Source organism: Sus scrofa, chromosome 18, assembly GCF_054392235.1.
Source record: "Sus scrofa isolate SSC_HxYL_T2T_F1_AM1 chromosome 18, Sscrofa_HxYL_maternal_Yorkshire_Landrace_v2.0, whole genome shotgun sequence".
NCBI lineage: Eukaryota > Metazoa > Chordata > Mammalia > Artiodactyla > Suidae > Sus > Sus scrofa.
The window spans coordinates 57,677,172-57,692,733 of NC_139400.1; the positions used below are offsets into that span (position 1 = coordinate 57,677,172).

Below are 15,562 nucleotides of genomic sequence, written 5' to 3' on the forward strand. Positions count from 1 at the left end.
CTGGCAGCCCCAGGGTGGGAAGGGCAAGGGGGTGCCTGAGTCCCAGCCCCAAGAAACCAGGACATGCAGCAGCCTGCCTGCAGCTCAGCTGCAATTCCCCAGACGCCCAGGGGGTGCAAGTGCCTGGCTTGGGGGGAAGCCCCCCCATGGCAAGGATCAGGGCGGCCCCTCCCACAGAACTGAAATGCAGGAGGCTCATTTGAGTCACGTTAACCTTTATGCCCCTTCAGGGTGGCTAACACTGGCCAGGGGTCAGCCTGCACAGGTGACTCACCCACCCCTACCCCCAACACCAGAAAGGGGGTTGTTTCCACGGGGTGGTGGTGGGGGATTCAGGCTGTAACAGGATGGATCAGAGCTGGGGCCCGCGTGGGGCAATTCTGACTCCAAAAGCAGGTAAGGGTGGGCTGGGGCGGAAATAAGGCAGACAGCAGGACCGGCCACCACGGTACCTGTTCCTGACCCAGATCGACTGAGCAGCACATGGGCCGGCAGACAGGAGTGAGCCACGCGGAAGGCCACGTCGTGTCTGTTGATGTTTTCACCTCTTCCTTTGCACACACAGATGGGGGCCTGGTCGGTCCCATCTCCACTGCCCACCGCCCACCACCCGGGCAGAGGGGCAGAGAAGTGGGGAGCACAGGGTAGAGTTCAGAAAGCGAACACCTGCTGCCCAAACTGTCGTGGATCCCTGCCCCAACTTTGGTCATAAACTCTTCAGTTCACTGTTCCCAAGGGTCATTAACAGCTACCGCCACCAACCCTTAGAGCCAAGAGAGAAAGGAGGAGAAGGCAAATGCAGGAGGCGGCCTCCGGATGCCCCTGCTCAGAGCCCGCAGCACAGCAGTGCCGTTCTTCTTGGGCAGAGGTCCCTGGGGGTCTGGCCCTGGGGAGGACTTGGCTCAGTGTGCCCTGCTGAGGGGGGTCAAGGGCCAGGCTGTCTGGGAGGACTGGGGAGCTGGTGGAAGCACACGTGGAGATCACCAGGTTATTGCTGCATGTGGGGTAACAGAGGCGGAGCCACCCAAGCCAGAGGCAGCCCGAGGGCTCGTCCGCATCAGGGGTCCCCTTCCTGGAAAAGCACCGCACACACTCCTTGCGCCACCTCTTCCAGCAACCAGGAGACCCCGTCTGGGTGGAGACGGACAGCCCTTCGCTTCGCCAGCAACTGGGGTCTTTACTCAATGAGCTCCACGTAGTTGGCAGGAAACATGCCAAAGTGGCCGTCGGGCCCGTAGCCGCGCCACCAGCCTTCGTCAATCACTTCAATGCCCGTGATGAGGTTCTCAGGGTCAAAGGAGATCTCGGTCTCGTCGGCTGCAAGGAGGTGAGCCCAGAGGCCCTGCTGGGGACTCTGGGACCCTGGCTGGGGGCTGCCCCCAGCCTGTCCTGATGCCACTCCTGTGGCCCTTCGCCCAGGACACCCTTGCTACAGGGTCTGCCTCGGGTCCGGGGTTCCAGCGAAAGGCTGGAGTCCAGACAACACTGCTGCAGGGCCGCCTGTCCCCAAGGCCCCCGCCTGGGTCAGCAGGGACACTGGCATCCAGGCCTGGCCCAGCTCTGTGGTCACTCCCTGGCTCCAGAACAAGGCAGGCAACTGGGATCCACCCCAGTGGAGACGAAGTAGGCGCCCAGAGCACATGGGGAGGCCTGGGCACCCACCCACCCTCCCGTCCTCACTTCAACACCCACTGGGGCCGTTCCCCCAAGGGAGCCCCAAATCCTGCCTCCTGATCTTGGGCCCCACAGTTCAAGGCGGCTGGGCTATAGCACGTTACCTGCCTGGTAGTCGTACAGGGCCCGGGCACAGAGCCCTTTGCCACTCAGCCCTGGGTAGTGGTCAACGTGTGCCGAACTGGCCTCTTGCAGCTGCACCTGCCCATGGATGGGAAAGAAAGGAGAGGTCTGGGGTCCTGGTGACCCCAGAGTCGACCCTGCCCAAGGCCAGGGCTCAAGACAGACTTGGGGGGCGGGGGGCATGGCACATCGTCGAACTGCCAAGGAGAGCAGTTCTGCGCCTGGGGCCTCTTCACAGCCTGGCCCCGCCACAGGGAACCCACCATTGGAGGCTCCTCGTAGAGGGTCTCCTGCTCTGGGGGCTCCTCGTACACAGCCTCCTCCTCCTCCTCCACCTGCACAGGACACGGAGGGGCGCTGGGCACCGGCTCCTCGTGGAGATCTGCTGGGGAAGACACAGCCCACGCTGACCCTGGGGAGGGGAGAGGGCATCCAACCCCCTCCCCACCTCCCTCCCCCCGGGGAAGCCGGGAGTCTTGCCTGCCGCGGGCCTTGAGGCGGCAGGGGCCGACTCTCTGCTGAGGGAGGTCTCGGGCTGGGTGAGCTGCTTCTGCAGGAAGGGGCTCCTCAGCTTGCCTGCAAACCAGTGGTAAACACACAGGACATCACAGCATCACACCGCCGCAGCAGGGACGGGCCAAGCAGCCTCTGGCTTCGCTGTGCCCTGTACTGCCCGGAGGGTGCACCTGCTCTGGGCCACCGGCTGTCACCCAGGGAGTGAATGGGGAGCCGCAGCAGGTGCATGACCACCACCCGGTGTGCACACATCACATGCAGCTCCATGGGGGCCTTGCACTGTGCTGGAGAGCTGACCAGAGCACAATCTGATCTTCTCTGGGGGCCAGAGACGTGACGGATGCGGGCCCTCGGACCCAACTTAACAGCCCAACACGTGAGGTGGACCAGGGGCTACAGGGCCAGGGCTGGAGGGTGTCCCACACTGCGGCCACACACGGCCCTTCCTTTCCCACTTGGTCTCTGCAGGAAGAAGTCAAAAGCGGGACGCCTGGGTCCCAGGCTCCCTCCCGGACGCTACCCTCACGAGCACAGGCTCTCCTTACTCACTCACGCCTGTCACCTTCTGATACACCCGTCACTAATGCAGGGGGCCTTGCCCTGGGACCCCAGGCTCCGCTTCGGCCCTCCCTTGCCTCATGGCTGGGCCCAGAGGGAGGGCTCACCTGGCTGGGGGCTGGGGATAGAGGTGGTGGACATGGCCCTCTCCTTCTGCTTGAAAATCTCGCGTGGGTGTGCTGGCAGCTGACAGGCAGGCTCCTGGGGAAGCGCATGGTCCTGGCAGTGAGTGAAGCCCCAGGGGCCCGGCGGCCTGCCTGGCTCCCTGCGGCTGTGCGGGGGCTCAGAGGCCTCTTCTGGGACCAGGTGGAGGTCCCGGCCGTGCTGAGCTTCTGTCCTTAGCTCTCGTGTCCACAGCTGGCTCCAACACCCCCATGTGTCCCAGGTTCCAAGCCGCCCCCGCTGGCTCGGACACCCTCACAGGGGGGAACCCCTCACTCAGGTCGGCTGGGCTGGGCTGGGCTGCACGTGGGACCCACACGGCTACCAGGGCTCCGGGCCCCACACACTGTGACTAGCCCCTCGAGTGGGAGCAGCCTGCTCTCACCTGCTCCTGGCGGTTTCTCGAAGCCACTTCATGCTGCTCAAACTTCCTGCTGGGAGGGGCAGAGGGAAGAGCTGCAGCATGGCCTCCACCTGGCCCTCGCCTGCCTCCAGGGCCCACTCCGGGGGAGAAGGAGAGAAGGCCCCGGGGGCAGCCCCCAACCTCACCTCTGGGCAGCCTCGCCCTGCTCCTGGTAGCGCTGCTCCCGGAGGGCAGCCTCGCGCAGCTCCCGCTCCCGGCGCTCCTGCTCCAGCCGCCGCCGCTCCTCCTCCGCCCGCCGCTTCTCCTCCAGCCTGCGGTTCTCCTCCTCCTTCTGCAGGGAGAGCCGCGCCACCCGCCTCACTCAGCCTCTGCACTGCCGGCCACGGACACCTGCCCGCTTGCCCTCGTCCTGCCCCGGCGGGCCTGCGTGGCCATGGCTAAGCCTGCGCTCTAGAGCAACACCGGCCCGGTCACCTAGGGTCTGCAGCCCTAGTTGGCCGTCTGTACACGGGGCTAACAAGGACATCTGCCCTGCGAGCTCACTCGAAGAAAGGCGGAGGTGCAGCCAGTCAAGCGTTTCACATCTGGCACGCCCACCGCAGACGCTCCACCAAGGCAGCTCCCCCCGCGTGCCCTGGGCGGCACTCACCTCTGCTTTGGCCCAGAAGCTGTCCTTGCCAACCCTCTTGATCTCAGACACAGCATTGGTCTTCTGGTACACGGAGCCCTGAGGGGACAGAATTCACTGCGGGGCCGCTGACAGAGGGCAGAGGGCAGGTAAGAACTCTTAGGGCGGCACCTGGCAGAGGGAGCAGCACCGGGCCCAGCAACTCTTTAGGAGGCTGATGCCAAGATGGTCTGAAAGGCCCTGGAAATGGCCAAGCAGGGAACCCCAGACGACACGGGAGGGGTCTCTGCTGCATCAGGCCCTATGCGGGTAAGGCTCTATGCCTGAGATCCCTGGAGGCGGAGCAGTTCTGGGCAGGCCTCGGGACGGGGGGGCCCCACAGACAGCTGACTGCCGTGGCAGTGCCAACAGAATCTCCGAGGACCCTGGCTGTGCATGGGGAGGCTCAGTCCCCATCAAGCACAGGGCCACAGGCTGCAGGAACCTGCCCACAAGCCTGGCCTGTCCACCCCTTGAGGTCTCTCCAAAGCAGCCACCACGCAGGGCCACAGAGGACATGCTGATGCCTCGGCCTGGGGAGTGGATGGAGGTTCCCTGCAGAGAATCTCTGCCCACAAAGAGCCAGCAGAAGAGGCTCCAGAACCGCCAGCTGACTGAACGGCCAGGCAGGGTCCAAGGCCACTCCTTGTGCCCACGAGCGCGTTCCCTGCCCACCGGGAGGCAGCCCCGCTCCCATCAGGCACAGGACAACCATCTGCACCCCAATCCAGCTCCAAGACCAGAAGCCAGGCAGGTGGGGGCCCAGTCCCCCAAGGGATAAAGCCCCGAGGGCGAGTCCAGGAACTCTGGAAGTGACAGGACCTGCAGCACTCACCACTGGGGCCTGGGGGCCCGTGTCCTGGAATCGGCCACTCTCCTTGTGGAAGGCGTAGTTGGCGCCCGAGGCCCTGGCCACCTTCTGCATGATGCACTCGGGCTCCACGTCCTCCTCGGCCCTGGCGTTGATGGTCACGTGGGCCCCCTGGAGCAGGGGCAGTACTTAGCCAGCGAGAGGCACTGCAGCCCCAGGACAGCACAGCACAGGCTGCTCAGCACAGCAGCTGCACAAGGCATGAGACCAGCAGACCCTGCTGGGAAGCAAGGCGCACCCTCCCCAAGCCTCGGACAAGCCCGCGGGGGGAAACCCCGCATTCCCGCCCCCTGCACGTGGCCTGTTCTGGGTGCTACAGACCGACAGGCGTTAAAGGCCCTTGGCTGAGCAATGAAAACTAACCTTAAAAGGCACCTTCAAACAAGCACCTTCTACAAAGAGCAAGTTCCTGATTTCTTCACGAGAGGTCAGACCTATGACCTCAGTGTGACCAAATGCCCAATAAACTTGGAACCCTTCCTCTCCTTCAGCTCCTACACAGAGCCTGAGCTCCATCTCAAGCGTTGGCTGAACAGAAAACAAAGTCCTGAGACTTCTTGCCAAAGAAATGCAAAATGTGAGCTGACAAGCGAACAAGTGCTTTTGAAAAGGACTGCCTCAAAGGAAGCACAGGCCTCCGAGGTGTGAGCGTAAGCAACTGGCCCCGGCTCCCCATCCTGCCGGCACTGCGAGCAGTTCCTAGGCAGAAAACAAACGGAACCCCAGGCCCAGGCCTCCCAGGTCCAGCTCCAGTGCGGTCTCCTTGTGGTCCTTGGCCCCTCTTGCCCTGACGCCAACTGGGAGGGGGCTCTGGCTACACCCTGAGCAAGAGCAGAGCAGCCTCTGGACACGCCGCGGAGTCCAAACGGGGCATCAGGATGTGACTCCCACTCACGCGCGCCCTGGAGCCAGGGGCCCAGCCCACTCTGCGAGGCCCCAGGGGAGGCGCCCTCACCTTCAGGAAGCCGGCCATGGTGCTGACGTGGTTGGCGCAAGCTCCCTTCCGCACGTCATTCACACCCTCGCCCGTCTGCAACACAACACACCCAGCATGACCTGCCAATCCAGCAGGGTGACCCAGGCCTCCCTGCAAAGCCACTGGCACCCCAGGGTCTCAGCCGTGTCCATGTCCCAGGGGAAAAGAGTGCGACCCCCAAAGCAGAGGACACGGCGGGCCCCACGCTCCCAAGGCAGGGAGGTTCTTGGCACAGGACACTCACCGGCTTCCACTGCAGGGGGGTCGCCTTAGAAGTCAATTCCCAAGCCCCCACCCCACGCTCCCAGAGCCCTCCCAGCCCTAAAGGGGACAAGGACATGAGAGTCCCGTGACTGCAGTCCATTGTATAGGAGTAATTCTGGGCTGGACAGTGGATTCTGCACTAGCAAGGCCCAGGGAGTCTTCGGGCTGAATGAATCCACTCTTCTGTTCATTCACCAGATTCGAGCTGTTCTGAGTCCTCCGCTGCCCCCGTCACCAAAGGCAACGGTAAAGAAGCAAAGGGAGCCCCTCCAGCTCCCGTGTGGATGAGCAGCGGAAGCCCTGAGTTCCACATACCCAGTTGATGAGGACGAACTTGGGCAGGCCGGAGTTGGGGTCCTTCACCCTGCAGAAGGCGTACATGACCTTCCCGCTGTTGAGCTCCTCCGCCATCTCCTCCAGGCCCCCCTCTGCAGAGGCACCAGGCGGTCAGAGGCGGCCCCGGCACCGCCCGCCCCGGCTCCTAGTCCACCAGGAAAGGAAACACGAGCTGCCCCTAAGCCAGGGTTCTCAGCCCCGCCTGCGTCGGAACCAGATTCCCGGGCCTTGCCCCCACTAAGCTGACTTCTGAGCGCGGGATGGGCCCCAAGATCTGCCTTTGTGAAAAGCACCTCGGGGATTTTTTTAACCACACTGGTCTAAAAACCACTCCAGTCAACCCACGCGCAAGTCTAGAAATACAAATGTCATTTCAGGGAGTTCCCGCTGTGGCACGGTGGGATCGAACCCACACTGTCGCGGCTCATGGCACATTAGATCCCGCGTTGCCACAGCTGCAGCTGGGATTCAATCCCTGGCCCAGAACTTCCAGATGCCGTGGGTGTGGCCTTTAAAATAAAAATTAAAAAAGTCACTTCCGCTACAGGCCAAGCAGGCATCCGATCTCCAGAGGGAAGGGGCTCTGCGCCGAGCGCCCACCGCCGAGACCCCACGGCGCCCGGGAACCCTGGGAGCCCCCGAGCGGATGGTAACGCCTCACCTCTCTACAGGGGCTCAGAGCTTCGACACTCGGAGTCGGGATGAGAGAGCGCTGGGGACACAGGAGTGGGCTGCCCCATGCCATCTCCCCTGGCACCGAGGCTGTGTGTCCCTACAGTTTTAGGTTCCGATTAGCACGCGAGGAGAGGCTGGATCGAGTATTTTAGCTATAAGGCTCCACGGAACTCAGGGCTGTCCTGAGGCCCCTCGAGCACCACTGCGGACGGTGGTGTGACACTCGGCTGAATCTGCAACCCCAGTTCCTACAGCGTCACAGGGCACCGGGCACCACCGTCCGTGCCAGTCCCCCTAGAGTGAGGCCCATTGAGCAGAGGCGCTCGCAAGAGGGAGAGTCTTCTACCAAAGTCACCAGAACCACTCGTGGCAAGCAGGGGACACAGCCGTGTCACAAAGCTGGCCTTGAGCGTGAGGAGTCAGGGGTACCAGGTGGGGGGTCTGTGGTTTACACCCCCGTCTCGGGCCCGGTCTACACGGAGAGCCTCCGCCCAGCACTGGCGAGAGCCTGTTCCTCCTGAGGGCTTTCCTGTCACCTCGTGTTTGAGTAGCACTTTCACGCCACCCCATCCCAGCTGACCAGGTGCACCGATGCCACCTCTCCTGGGGGCGGGGGTGCCGTGCGGACACTCAGCGCCCGGGAGGAGGACGGAGGGCAGGATGTGTTGGCAGCACTGCTCCACTCCAGTGGCACAGCTCCATGGTCTGCCGACCTCACGGCCGCAGCCCAGCCTAGGGACGCGGAGAGAGCAGGCCCATCTCCCTTCGCAGCGCTGCCCAACCACAGCACAGACAGAGGGCACTGCTGCCTGGCATTGCCAGGCAGAGAGAGCCAAGGAGGAGGCACTTTCACTTAGCAACATCTGAAACCCTAAGCTGCCAGAAGGAGCCCCGAGGGGCCCCACACGACGCGGTGGAGGCCTCTGTCCTGCTGGCTGTAGCCGCCCGATCAGGGCACCGGGAACGCCTCACCACCGACACGGCTCACCTTAGCCAGGCGAGGTGTCGCGGCAGTCATGCCACAGGCAGGGGGACGCCCATGCACCGAGTGTCCTTCCTCCCGCTGTGATGGCTGACATGCCAGGGGGTGGAGCCCCCACGTGACAACTCGCCCCCCTCCACACACCTCAGCCTCTCTCCCCGTGTCCTGGCTGCCGACGTCCCACGAGAGCCCCTCTGCTTCCTCGCTAGGTCATACTCACCCCCGGTGCCGGCCACACGAATGTCATTGCTGTTGCCTTCGTAGGTAAAGAGGGCCCTGAAAGAGAACACAGACGGGCCCTCCAGCCAGCGCACCGGTCACCACCCGCCCTTGCCGCCCCCACCAAGGCTTCGCACCGGACCCCAGAGGGCTCGGCCTGATGGCAGCCCTGCAGGCAGACCCAGGCCCCACCCTGAACCACGAGGCAGGATCTCCGCAGGCCGCTGGGATTCCTCAGCAGCAGCTGCCCTGACTCACCAGAGCGGCTCGTGAGGGACAAACCTCTGGAGCCGGGGAGCACACGTCTACTGTGAAGAACACGAAGCCGCAAAGCTTCATGTCTGCACACTCATGTGTGAACCACTCACTGGGCTATCAGGTATGTGAGTCTGAACAGACAAGAGACACCTGATGTTCCTGAAACCCAAGCGCCCTGGGGAGCAGCAGCAGGGAGGAATGCGTGCACCTGCAGGGCCGGTGCCCAGAGCAGGTCTGCTGTCTGCGGGGAAGCCGGGGGTGGGGGGAGCAGGGCTCTCTAGGCACCAGCCTCTCCCAGCAAACACAGCCTGTCACAGGGTGTGCACGGCATCAGAAAGCCCGGGGGCCGTGCCCCAACACGAAGGCACACCCTCACAGGACAGGCGCCTTGGCTGGGCCGGTTCTATAGTCAGCAGAGCCTTGACAGCCTCCTTCTCCTGCAAGACTCATTCGTCCTAAGAACTCCAGCAGAGATGTCGGCTTACACACTTGTGGCCCACAGGTGTTGAGAAGTATGGTACATTTGATTAAACCTGGCAAAATTTATTAAATCAAGGAAGGTCTCTTGACCAGAACAAAGGTTACTCAAAGAGAACATTCTGGAAGAGGTGGCTTCCCTGCAGTCCAAAACATCCATCAGCATCCACTCTGCAGCGGCTCGGCTCCAGGGCGTGCTGGCAGACCACACAGTGAGGGTGCTGACCCATCAGACAGCAAGTCAAAGGCAAAGCCCGGGTTGGCGGCCCTTCCCCCATGCCCCGGAGCACAGGCCCACTGAGGCCCCGCCTGGCGAAAAAAGCCCCAGGATCAACCATCTGACAGGACCCAAATCAGCTTCCACTCAGCTTCCCCAGGGCCTCACCAGCCACGGGGCAGAGCTGCCCAAGGCTGAGAAAGTCAGGAGAAATTATACCCAAGCTCAGAGATCTGGCCAGGAGGAAGGACAGGCTGCCAGGAAAGAACCACTGCTTCCCAGGAGAGGAGAGCGAACGAGGGGGAAACACTCGGGAAAACATGAGGCTCCCACTGTGATGCAGGGGGTTAGGAATCCGACTGCAGCAGTGCAGGTCACTGAAGAGGCCTGGGTTTAATCCCTAGCTCGGCACAGTAGTTTAAAGGTTTTGGCGATGCCGCAGCTGTGGTGTAGGTTGCAGCCATGTCTCAGATTCCACCCCTGGCCCAGAACTTCCACACCCTGCAGACGTGGCCATGAAAAAAAAAGAAAAGAAAGAAAACAGGAAATGACTTGGGAGGTGGTAGATGTCCAGACTCTGGCGGGCTGGAGTCCTGGCCAGCCTTCCTCCTGGAAGAAAGAAGCCCGCTCCTCTTGAAGGCACAAGACCTTGACTGCAGAAGACGAGGACAATGGACAGGTAGCAGGAACAGAGACAGCTGCTCAGCTCAGCTCTTCCAACAAGGGTTCCAGCAGCTAACAAGCCAAGCTCCATGCTGCCCACCACGCCTCTGACTTCATTCCCCTCCACTGAGCTCCAGCTTAAGCCACCTTCTTGATTATTCCCAGTTCAGAGGCTCAGCCCACAGTCAACCAAATTCTGCTCTTCTTTCAAACCAACATGGAAAAAAAAAAAAAAATATGCTGGCTTGTGAAGGCATACGGCACAAGGAGCATGGGCTGCTGAGCTCCTTATATTTCCGTCACTTTCCAAAAATGCACACTAAGAACCTGCTTCCCGCCGGTGATGGGAAAATGCAGCCGTGGATAACCCCTAGGAGGCCCTGTCCATGGAATATACTTTCTAAAGGGAGAAAAAAGAAACACAGACATCAACACTAAGATACTGTCAGGTAGTGAAGTGGGTGCAGGAAGTGAGCAAACATGCCACAGGCCAGGGGAAGAACCGCCTGGGGAACCGGGAGAGAGACCCAGCGTGGAGAAGGGCTGCTGTGGCTGCTCCCATTCCCCCTGGCTTCACGGCCTGGCCCAAGGCCCCCGCCTGCACATGACAATGACCTTCCATGCTGGGGGCACCTCTTCTAGCTCTGATATCCTCTACCACTCTCCCTGTACCCCCTCAGTCCATCTGAGCATCGCATCTACTATACATAAACAGCCCTGCCCTGGAGACAGAAAAGGGGCCCACCCCACCATTTCTGAGGGGAAGAAAGGTGACAAGAAAATCCGTGAGGCTGTCTGGCATCTGCCTGGAGGAGTCAAACAGGGAGATGGGAAAATCTGACTGTAGCCAGGGAACCAGGAATCGAGAAAGGCCTCTTTGCAAGGTTTTCTTGTGGCAGAGCAGGTTAAGGGTTCAGCGCTGTCATTGAAGCAGGTCGCTGCTGTGGCACGGGTTCGATCCCTGGCCTGGGAACTTCTATGTGCTGTGTACGTGAGGAAACAAAACAACACGAACAGGCCTCTCTGAGAAGAAGGTAACATGAGAGCTGAGAAGTGAAGTCTGGGGAGCCCCAGGCAGAGGGCGCAGCAAGTCCAAGGGCTCTGAGCAGACATGAGTTTGCGGGTTTAAGGAGGAGAAAGGAGGCGAGAGTGGTGGTAAACTGGTGTGACCAGAGTGTGATAAATAGGAGGGGGTTGGGGAGCCAGGCCATGCAGGGCCTGTCAGCCATGGGGCTTTATTTATGATGCAAGAGGAAGCCGCTGCAGAGTTTACACAGGGAAGTGCCACGGTCTATTTCTTCAGCTCGTGAATGGGACCTGCCCACACTGATGTGGCCCCAGAGAGTCTGCTGACCCAGACAGCTGGTGTTCTGAAGTTCTTTCCCAAGGCCTGGGGGTTAAGAACAGGCAAGGCTACAACGTTCTTAGTGTCACAGAAGTACACTGTCCGAAAGCCACCCTATGCTGGGCACCAGGGGAAGCCAAGAAAGTAGCAGCACTTGACAAGTGGAGAGAGTCATGGTAGCACAGCCACGCCCAGAAGGCCCTTCCCCAGGCAATGGGAAAAAGGCTCCCCAGAGCTGGTCACCTTAGTCCATCCTACTCAGCATATTTCCTAGTGCTCAAAGGTGGCCAGCGAAAACAAGAAGCAGATGGGGAAATAACAGAATCCTCAAGCATAGAAGGACCCTACTTGCAGGACAAAGAGCTTACCCTATGTGTGGGCTGCCCAGGGCTGTCCCAGGGACTTCAGGTCCAGGCTTCCAGTTCTACAAAGTCCCTAACACTGCCAGCCTAGCAAAGGATGTCATTAGGAGGTGGAGGGAGACGGGACCTTTATGGCCAGCAGTGTCCTTTCATTCACCCCCCCATGGCTCAAGCATTGCAGTATTTTTGGGGAAAGGGAGGTTCTGAAATACACGTTCACAAATAACATAGCACCTAGTTCCCTCGACCTCCCTGTTTGACCCTCCAGAGCAAGGCGCCCATTCCTGGTCGGGCTTCCAGACCACTCTGAGGGGCCCATCCCCGAACACAGCGTTTGGAAGAAGCCAGGCGTGGCTTCCGCTTTCTCAGGGAGGGCTGTGAAGGGCCCCTTTGTCCAGGGAAGTCCCCGGGCACGAGAGAAGAACCTGGCGAGGCCATCGAGCACAGAATTCAACGAGGCCCGCGGAACCGAGACTGGTGGCTAGCAGAGGGTACGGGCTGGGGACTCACGGGGTTCCCACGCCGGGTTTAACTTGCCCACGCACGGTGGGGCAAGGGGTGACGAGGCTGGGGGCCGCAGCGCCCCGGATGCGGCGCAGGTACGGGGCGGACAAGACTCCGCGCCCCCTGGCTCCCCTGCCCCCGGCCCGCCTCCGGCCGTCTCGCAACCCACCAGTCGGTCGGGGACTTCTCGTCGACCACTCGCATGTAGGCGTCCTGCAGCGCCGGCCCATTCCGGCTCAGGTTCACAGCCATGGCCGACCCCGCGGTCCCCGCACCTCCACTGCCGCCGCTGCTTCCGGGCCCGGCCCGCCCACGGCGGCCAGAAGCCCCGCCCGACGGCCGGAAGCCCCGCCCCCAACGGCCGGAAGCGGAAGTACATGGGTGAGCGGACTGGCTGGACGTGTAGGGGGCGGGCAAAGGGCCCGCGGCCTGCAGCCGCCCCCGCAGGAGCGGAAGGAGAGAGGGCGCGGCTTTCTGCGCGTCCCCGGGCTGTCCCTCCGAGCTGGGCCAGCTTTGTGGCGAGGGACCCCACCCATCCTCTATGAGCTGTTCTCACGGTGCATTTTCGCTTCTAATTCTTGTCGCAGTTAAAGCACTTACTTGAGAATCTTGGGTTCGCGGCAGGCTCGGGATGCCCCGAGCTTGTGCGGCCCCTCAATAGAAGTCGTATCTATCAATGAAGCATGCGTGAATTGATGAATAGAAGAATAAAAATGAATGAACCAAATGCGGGTCCCACGGCCACAAAACAGACTCAAAGTGCTGTTGGGACTCTTTGATCGCACCTGCGTCTTCCTCTCTAGCTTGGTTGAGGATGGGGTAGCAGAGGAAAGATGAGAACCTGGCCCGTGCTGGTCCCGTTACCAAACCAAACTGGGGTCCACTGGCCCCAGTGCAGTAAAGTGAATCTACTGACATGAGGTTATGGTGAAGGGACGTGCAGTATTTATTGCAGGTGCCAAGCAAGGAGTCCAGGTAGTTACTGCTCAAAAGACCTGAACTCCCCAATGGTTTTCAGGGAAAGGTTTTTAAACACGGGGACGAGGGATTGGGGTGCTCCGTGTGGTGACCAGGTTCATCCCTATGGATAAGGGAAAAGTGGGGAGACCCAGATTCCACTGAGAGAAGACTGAGAGGAGGGGGTCCCTGGTGTGGGAAGCTGGGGGCACTAGGATTCCACTTCCTGCTCTAATGTGTGGGAGCTTTTATCTGCCTGACGGATCAGGGAAGGCGTCTCAGAGGTAACAGTGGAGCAGAGACTGGATTGGGGGATGTGTGTGTGTGTGGGGGGTGCAGCTATGGACGATCTGGGCAGAAGTGTTCCAGAAAGAGGGAGCAGTATGTGTCGGAGCTCTGAGGTGGAGCACAGAGAGAAAGAGCGGGAAGGAGCATGGTGGAGGCTGGATCCTATAGGACCTCGGGGCTTTGGGTTTTATTCCTAGGTGGGATGGAGTCCTTGGTGGGCTTTAAAGAGAAAGGACGTGGTCTAGGGATGTTTTAAGTGTCCCTCTGTCTACTGTGCAGACCCTCTTGGTACCAGTCTCCCTCTCACGCCTGCTTTTCCTGAGTTCCTGTTTCCTTCCGCCATCTCTCGTGTTGGTTAGCTGGTCCTTGGTTCGAGCCTATGAGATGTCTCCACAGGTCACTCCTAGGACCCTTCTCTCCTTAGCGAATTTCTCCATCATTCACACAAGCCTCTGTACGTTTCTTGCATGTGGACAGACTCAGATCTGCCTTACTTCTTGATGCTCTCCTGGTAGATTTAGATGAAAATCCCAGGGCACAAAAGCAGGACTCTGAATGGTCAGTGGCCTCCATACTCTGAGGGCAGTTGACTGTGTCCTGAAGGCATCTGGGCCCAAGAGTAGAGGGAGCACTTTGGCAAACTCCCTCTGGAACCCACCGTCTAGAAGGAATTAACAGCATTACGGAAAAGAGCTGCCTGACAGGCGCAGCAGTGTCCCCCAGTGTTTCAGTCCAAAATACCATAAACCTCGTGGCTTATGAACAACGGAAGTTAACGTCTCATAGTTCTAGAGGGTAGACATCCAAGATCAGGGCACTGGTGGGTTTTGTGTCTGCTGAGAGTTCACTTCATGTTTCACAGACATTCCTCTTCTCCCGTGTCCTCACGTGGTGGAAGGGGAAGGAAGCTCTCGGGGGTTGGGGAGGGTCTTCTTTTTTCTTCTTTTTTATGGCTCTACCTGCAGCCTATGGAAGTTCCCAGGCCAGGGGTCGAATTGGAGCTGCAGCTGGGGCCTATGCCACAGCCACAGCAATGCCAGATCCTTAAGCCCCACCCTGAGCAAGAACAGGGATCAAACCCGAATCCTCATGGACACTCTGTCAAGTTCTTAACCTGCTGAGCCACGATGGGAACTCATTTTATCTTTTTCTTTTTGGATGTACCCATGGCATGTAGAAGCCCCCAGGCCAGGGATTGAATTTGCCACTGCAGCAACCCAAGCCACTGCTGTGATAATGCTGCACTGTTAACCCACTGCACCACAAGGGAACTCTAGGGGGTCTATCTTTTATAAGCACGCCAGTGTCATTCATGAAAGCGCCGCTGTTATGACCTAATCATCTCACAAGGACCCCACCTCCTAATGTTACCTTAGGGCTTAGGATTTCAACATAGGGGAGTTCCCGTCGTGGCGCAGTGGTTAACGAATCCGACTAGGAACCATGAGGTTGCGGGTTCGGTCCCTGCCCTTGCTCAGTGGGTTAAGGATCCGGCGTTGCCGTGAGCTATGGTGTAGGTGGCAGACGCGGCTCGGATCCTGCGTTGCTGTGGCTCTGGCGTAGGCCGGTGGCTACAGCTCTGATTGGACCCCTAGCCTGGGAGCCTCCATATGCCGCGGGAGCAGCCCAAGAAATAGCAACAACAACAACAACAAAATTAAAAAAAAATAAAATAAAAAATAAAATAAAATAAAGATTTCAACATAGGAATTTGGGTGGGTTATGGCGACAGAATCATTCAGACCACAGCAATTAGTGAGGAAGAAGAGATGTTTATTCAAAGGCTTCATTGAAGGAAGTGTCAATTAATAAGATTTTTTTTTTTTTTTTTTTGCTTTTTAGGGCTACACCATTGCACATGGAAGTTCCCAGACTAGGGGTTGAATCAGAGCTGCAGCTGCTGGCCTACACCACAGCCACAGCAACACCAGATATGAGTCACATCTGCAGCCTACACCGCAGCTCATGGCAACACTGGATCCTTAACCCACTGAGCGAGGCCAGGGATGAACCCACATCCTCATGGATACTAGTCAAGTTCATATCCTGCTGAGCCACGACGGAGCTCCCAAAAATCATTTTCTTAAAAACCACCAGGATTACA

At 59.7% G+C, this 15,562-nt stretch overlaps 1 protein-coding gene across 4 annotated transcripts; it reads right to left on the reverse strand.

Moving 5' to 3' along the window:
• Positions 1 to 198: 198 nt before the first annotated feature.
• On the reverse strand, positions 199 to 12,530 carry DBNL (drebrin like). Of its 4 annotated transcripts, none has more exons than XM_005673326.3 (13): positions 12,383 to 12,530; positions 8,389 to 8,444; positions 6,491 to 6,603; positions 5,891 to 5,965; positions 4,900 to 5,046; positions 4,047 to 4,124; positions 3,583 to 3,728; positions 3,419 to 3,464; positions 2,979 to 3,072; positions 2,278 to 2,373; positions 2,061 to 2,179; positions 1,779 to 1,875; positions 199 to 1,317 (listed from the first exon to the last, which is right to left on the reverse strand). In XM_005673326.3, the coding sequence occupies exons 1-13, from the start codon at positions 12,463 to 12,465 to the stop codon at positions 1,178 to 1,180; spliced, it is 1,290 nt and encodes a 429-aa protein (XP_005673383.1). In that variant the 5' UTR covers positions 12,466 to 12,530; the 3' UTR covers positions 199 to 1,177. The 4 variants fall into 4 exon arrangements, with proteins under 4 accessions (XP_005673383.1, XP_005673382.1, XP_084861860.1 ...); XM_005673325.3 differs by having other exon boundaries at positions 3,419 to 3,467; XM_085005734.1 differs by having other exon boundaries at positions 8,389 to 10,402.
• Between the last annotated feature and the right edge of the window lie 3,032 nt (positions 12,531 to 15,562).

Bases quoted from the DNA above. Each gene is read 5' to 3' on its own strand.
- DBNL (XM_005673325.3), bottom strand. From the start codon at position 12,465: ATGGCTGTGAACCTGAGCCGGAATGGGCCGGCGCTGCAGGACGCCTAC. The intron at 6,604-8,388 runs GTGAGTATGACC...GTGCCTCTGCAG, and splicing joins TCGTGTGGCCGGCACCGGGG to AGGGGGGCCTGGAGGAGATG. The intron at 1,876-2,060 runs GTGGGTTCCCTG...ATCCATGGGCAG, and splicing joins TCTACGAGGAGCCTCCAATG to GTGCAGCTGCAAGAGGCCAG.